The sequence below is a fragment of the Ammospiza nelsoni genome, chromosome 19 (assembly GCF_027579445.1).
Source record: "Ammospiza nelsoni isolate bAmmNel1 chromosome 19, bAmmNel1.pri, whole genome shotgun sequence".
Taxonomy (NCBI): Eukaryota; Metazoa; Chordata; class Aves; order Passeriformes; family Passerellidae; genus Ammospiza; species Ammospiza nelsoni.
Genome location: NC_080651.1, coordinates 12003804 through 12009550, shown reverse-complemented (window position 1 = coordinate 12009550; position 5747 = coordinate 12003804). Strand labels below are relative to the sequence as shown.

Genomic DNA, 5747 nt, shown 5'->3' with positions numbered 1-5747 from the left:
GGGCCGCAGCCCGGTGGGGCCGTGCTGGCCGCGGTGCCCTCGGCGCTGGGACCCTCGGCGCCGCCGGCGCGGGGCAGGGTTCTGCGCCGGGGCCACCGCACCCTGCGTGCTCCCGAGACCCGCGGCAGCTCCGGGCCGCCGCTGGCACGTGCCGCCTCCGCTCCCGGTGCGGCGGCCCGAGCACGAACGGCTGCGGCGCCGGTCCCGGGAGCACGCATGGTTAAGGCAGCCGCGGGCGCACATCTGGCGGGGGAGGGCTGCGAGCCTCGTCCCGCGCCTCGCTGCCTCCTGCGCTTCCCAAAAGTGCATTTCCGCCCGGGCCGGGCGGGCAGAGGCGGCTCCGGAGCGGGAGGCAGCGTCGGCCGCGGGCAGGCTCTGCGCCGGCCCGGGCCATGCCCTAGGGCGGCAGAGGCAGCGCCGCGAGGGAGAAGCCGTGCCCCGGAGGTAGGTGGGGGGCCGCTGTGGGAGCCCGACGGTCGCCCCGCAGCTGCAGGGCCCGTGCTCCCATCGCGGGCGGTGCCGAGCCACCGGGGGCGGCTCCGCCTCGCCGAGCGCTCGGGTGTCCGGGCACACGCCCCGCCAGGGGGGCCGGTCCCGGAGCGCCCCCGGCCGAGCCAGGCCTTGCCCTGCCTGAGAAGGAGCAGTGGGGGGGGGGCACGGCTGAGCCTCACAGCAGCCTGGGGGCGCTGCAACTGTTCCAGCGTCAGCAGCAGCACACGGGGGACCTGGCCCACCAGCACGACCCCAGGGGCACAGTGGTTCTGGCTGCTGTGCAGGGAAGTTTGTATCCACCACCCTAAACGGAGACGAGTGCGGGTGCTGCTGCCTCCACACTGCCCCGAGCCCCTCATCCCTCCCCTAGGGTTTGCTCCGTTCCATCCTAGTCTTCATCTCCATCTGGAAAGTATTTTGGGATGTTTTGACTTGCAGTCCCAAGGCTTCTGCAGCCACTGAGTTTACATCTCTGACTGCTCCTGGAGAGCAGCCAACCCCGAGGGAAAGCGCGTGTCCCTGGCAGGGCTGTGTGTGCCCGAGCGCAGGTGGGCACACAATGCCCAGCACACCTGCAGGGTGTACGCAGGGGCCCGGCGATCCCCGTGTGCTGCTGGCTGCCCCCTGCGAGCACCGCACACTCCCTCTGCTCCCCTCAGCCTGGGAAGCACTGCCTTCCACCATGGGAACTTCCTGCTGAAGGGTTTCTCCCGGTGCAGCAGCTCCCTGTGACCTCCCCAGGGCCGAGGCTGCTCCAGGTCCCACAGGAATGCCTGCTGTGACGGAGGGAAAGCCACAGGATTCCCAAACCCTGGCACGCTCCGTGCTGCACATCTGGCACAGCTGGCGGCCAGGCAGGCTGGGCAGAGCCAGGGCAAGGCTGCCGCGGTGACACCTGCTCACCTGGCCCTGGCTGCCTCCCCCACGCTCTGTCCGTGGGTCCGCTTCTCCCCTGCCTCACCTGGCAAGACAGCGGGGTGGGGGACAGAGGCACCGGGAAGTGTGAGCCGGGGCCAGGCCCTTGGCCAGGGTTCCAGCAGCAGGAAAAGCCCTTTGGAGCCTTTCCCAATCCCTCCGCCCCTTCCCAGCTCCAGTGACTCACAGTGCAGGCATCCGCCCCCGGCCTCGGCCGCCCTCCGCACCCGCTGCGGGATCACACTGCTGCCTCGGACCCGCACCTGGGGACACTGGTGACAGCCACCGACCACCGACGGAGAGCAGGGGCTCACCAAAACCACAGGATTCTGCCCCAAAGTCCCTCACGGCCTGGCAGAGCCGCAGGACGGAACACAGGGCTGAGAGGGCACTCTGCGCTCCGGCATCGCGGCGAGGCCGGGCGGGCGGGCTTGGGGAGGGGACAGCGGCCACGGCCACACCCATGTCCCCACCCAGGGAGGCACCTGGCTGAGATAGCAGCCTGGGCACGGCCATCCCCGTCCCGGCTCGGGGCCCGCTGCCGCGGGATGCCCACCCCTGTTTGGCCAAGGCTGTCCCGGTGCCACCGGGCCAAAGGGCGCGGTGCTGCGTGCCCGGCCCCACGTCTCCGGCAGATACGCTTCTGATAATGGAGGGAGGGGTCTCGAAGCGCCCCGGGCTGGGCCACGGTGCCACCACCACTGCAAATATTAGTTTTGGCCCCAGACAGGGTGTGGGCTCTCAGAAGGGTTTCGGCCAGCTCCCAGCTAGGGCTGCCAGCCCACATCCCCCTTTCTGGAGGAGTGGGTGTTGTCCCCTTGCTGGCAGCCCCCAGGGCACAGGAGCCCCTGGCAGGAGTGGGGTGCAGATGCCCTCTCTGGGCCAGGCTGGGGTCCCACACACAGGCAGGCTGCACCCTGACATTTGCCCCATGGAGCTCGCTGTAATTTTTCAGGTGCTGACATCCCAAATTGCTGCTCCTGGGTGCCCATGGGAGGCAGCTGAAGCCAGGCTGAGCAGGCGCAGCAGCACTTGGTCCAGGACTTGGCCCGCTCAGAGTCTGCTGCTGCTCTGCTCCACTCTCAGCTCCTGAGGTAATCCCATCTGCAGTGTGTGCCTGGGCTCAAGGGCTGCACAGAGCCCAGAGCCCCCTGACTGCCCCAGTGTGGGTCCCCACAGGTGCTCTCTGGGGTGACACTGTCCCGTAGCCCAGCCGGAACCCGGGGGCTGTGCAGTGCACAGGTCCTGTCCCAGGACAGCTCGGGCCACAGCTGGGCTGGGAGTCTCCTCACTCCTGTCCCCTTCAGCTGTCCCTGGCACGTCCCAGGGCACTGCCAAGGCATGGAGGGGCTGTGGGTGCATGGTGTCCTACTGATCTTCCTGCTGCCCTGCCCTGTGGGGAGCCAGACCAGCTCCATCCCTGACCAGCGATGGTGGACAGACCCCAATGAGGCCCCATCCCAGCAGCATGCTGCCAGGTGAGGGGACCCCAGAGCCAGGGTGCTCTGCAGCGGGGCCAGGGCAGCCCTGGCACTGCAGAGGGCCCCTGTTCCCCTGTAGCTCCTGCTGTGCTCTGCTTTCTGCCTTGCCAGGGCCACACAGGAGCAGAAGGCTGATGGTGCCCGGGAGGGGCTGCCCCCACAGCCCCGCTGTGTCCGCTGCTGCCCCCCACCCGAAAAGCGCTTCTACCCCCAGTACCAGCCCGTGCCTCAGATCAACATGACCATCCTGAAAGGTGAGGGCTGGCATGACCCAAGGCTGTGCTGCCTGCATTGCCCCAGGTCGTGTGCTGAGCTGGGCTCACAGTGCCAGCTCCTGCACACGGGGAATGAGAAACTGGGGCTGTGCCAGTGGTCCTGTGCCCTGCACACAGAGGGCAGGAGCCACCCTGGGGTGCGAACAGCCCCTGCTCTGGTGGCTTCTGAGCAGCAGCATCAGAGTCTGGGGAGAGGCAGGGGCAGTACTGGTGGGTCCCTGCTCCCTCCATCCACCCCTGGGGAAGGTGCTGGGTCCAGCTCTGGCCCCTGCCTGTCAGCCCACCTGTCCCTGCTGCTCTGCCCAGGAGAGAAGGGGGACCGTGGCGAGCGTGGCATGCAGGGCAAGTTCGGCAAGACGGGGGTGGCTGGCAGCAGGGGCCATGCCGGGCCCAAGGGACAGAAGGGCAGCATGGGCGCCCCCGGGGAGCGCTGCAAGAGCCACTACGCCGCCTTCTCCGTGGGCCGCAAGAAACCCCTGCACAGCAACGACTACTACCAGACCCTCATCTTCGACACCGAGTTTGTCAACCTCTACGAACACTTCAACATGTTCACGGGCAAGTTCTACTGCTACATCCCCGGGATCTACTACTTCAGCCTCAACGTGCACACCTGGAACCAGAAGGAGACGTACCTGCACATCATGCGCAACGGGGCGGAGGTGGTGATCCTCTATGCCCAGGTGAGCGACCGCAGCATCATGCAGAGCCAGAGCGTCATGCTGGAGCTGAAGGAGCAGGACGAGGTCTGGGTGCGGCTCTACAAGGGCGAGCGTGAGAACGCCGTCTTCAGCGACGAGTACGACACCTACATCACCTTCAGCGGCCACCTCATCAAGTACAGCGGGGACCCCTGAGCCCCCACACTCCTCCTGTGCCAGGCCAGGCGGCCAATGGGCCCCTGTCCCTCTCAGCCCAGGAGTGCCACCCCCATTATGCTGTTAGTAACCTAGTGCCACTACGCCCAGCAGCTGCACCAGTGTGTGAATGCCCTCACTCCAGCACCTCAAGGCTAACCAGATACACCTGGGAGAGTTGGAGCAATTGTCAGCCCCTGCCATGTTGGTGACCAGGGAGCAGCTGCTCGCCTGGGGTGGGCAGGGAGCTCACACCCTCTCCCTGCTCCAGACCTGGGTGTGCCAGGCTCAGCCTGTGGCAGCGCTGGCACTGGTCACAGTGGGACAGTGTGACTACTGGTGCCCTGGTGTGAGGCAGCACAGACACCTGCACCGTGCCACTCTCACCTCCTGGCACAGCCCTGCTCCCTGGCCAGAATGGGCAGAAGGTGCTCAGCACCATCAGAAAGGCAATAAACCACTAAGGGCCCTCCCTCCTTCCTGGGTATAGGTGCTGCAAGGGGGGCTGGGTGCCCCTGTAGGGAGTGAATTGTGTCAGTCCCCCTGTGGGGAGTGAACTGTGTCAGTTCCTCTGTGGGGAGTGAATTGTGTCAGTTCCTCTGCACATTCTGTTGCTGCTCACCACAGCCTCTGCTCAGGAAGGGCTCTCTCCCCACCGGCAGCCCTGGGCGTGGGGCCTTGGCCTCACCACTTCCTCTTCCCCTGGGTTATCTGCTGGCCAGGCCTCATGTTTGTGTAGATGCAGCAGTAGCATGGGCCAGCATGCTGAGCCCCCATTCCGCTAGTGCAACATTAAACACATTTCCAGCCTTGCTCACACCCTCGGTGTCCTCTGGCTTTGTGTCTGGGGAGGCTCCGCAGGACTCAGGGCAGGGTTCAGGGGCTCCATGAGAGCTGAGGGCTGGCATGGTGCTGCTGAGCTGGGGGTGGGGGGGAACAGCAAACTGTCCCTGGAGAGCCAGGACACTGTGCCAGGCCCTGCATGGGCCAGCTGTGCCCCAAGGGCCAGGAGCTGTGTGCAGTGACAGAACTGTCAGCCTGGGAACAGGACAGGCTGGGAAGGGTGGCAGGGCTGTCAGGAGTGCAGGTTATCCAGCACATCCATGGAGAGGAGGTGGGTCTGAGGTGAAGCTGGGTGTCAGGGTCTGGGTTGGCAGCTCCATGGCTGGGCTGAGCAGGGCTGCAGCTGGAAACCAGTGCCCCAAGAGCAGGAGGGAGGGGACCGGGCTGGGGGACTCCTTAAATAGAGCCCTGGCCCCTCATGTGGGGAGTGGGTGGATGGTGGGGGCCAGGTCAGGGCGCTCACTGCTGTGCCTGTGGGCTGGGGGCATCAGCCCAGGGCCCCCGCCGTGTCCCATGGCATGGGCAGAGCTCCTTGGCCGCACTGGGGACCGGGCACCATCCCAGGCTGCACAGCAGGGCCTGGTGCGGGCACAGGCGGCATCCCAGCACACGGATTGCACCCTGGCACAGTGCGTTCCCCAGGACACGCGATCCGCTCAGAGGCGTGCGGTTTATTCTCAGGACACGCCGCCCATCGCAGGGCACGCTCCCTACCCCAGCGCACGCGGCCCGTGCCGGTCCCGGAGGCGGGCGCTGCCCGGGGCGGTGCTCGGGGCGGTGCGGGCCGGGCGGGCGGAGCTGCGGGGCCGCGCCCCCGGGAGAGCCGGGCCCGGCGGCGGCGGCGGCGGCGCCGTCAGTGCGGCAGCGGCGGCGGCGGCGGCGGA

At 67.3% G+C, this 5747-nt stretch overlaps 1 protein-coding gene across 3 annotated transcripts; it reads left to right on the top strand.

Annotated features, from left to right (window-relative positions):
• The first annotated feature begins 320 nt into the window (after positions 1 to 320).
• Positions 321 to 4839, top strand: C1QTNF1 (C1q and TNF related 1). Of its 3 annotated transcripts, none has more exons than XM_059485911.1 (5): positions 321 to 444; positions 2363 to 2501; positions 2735 to 2885; positions 3000 to 3142; positions 3470 to 4839. In XM_059485911.1, exons 3-5 carry the CDS (start codon positions 2749 to 2751, stop codon positions 4018 to 4020), a joined length of 831 nt encoding a protein of 276 aa, XP_059341894.1. In that variant the 5' UTR covers positions 321 to 444; positions 2363 to 2501; positions 2735 to 2748; the 3' UTR covers positions 4021 to 4839. The 3 variants fall into 3 exon arrangements, with proteins under 3 accessions (XP_059341894.1, XP_059341892.1, XP_059341895.1); XM_059485909.1 differs by having other exon boundaries at positions 2715 to 2885; XM_059485912.1 differs by having other exon boundaries at positions 2587 to 2885.
• The last annotated feature ends 908 nt before the right edge of the window (positions 4840 to 5747 follow it).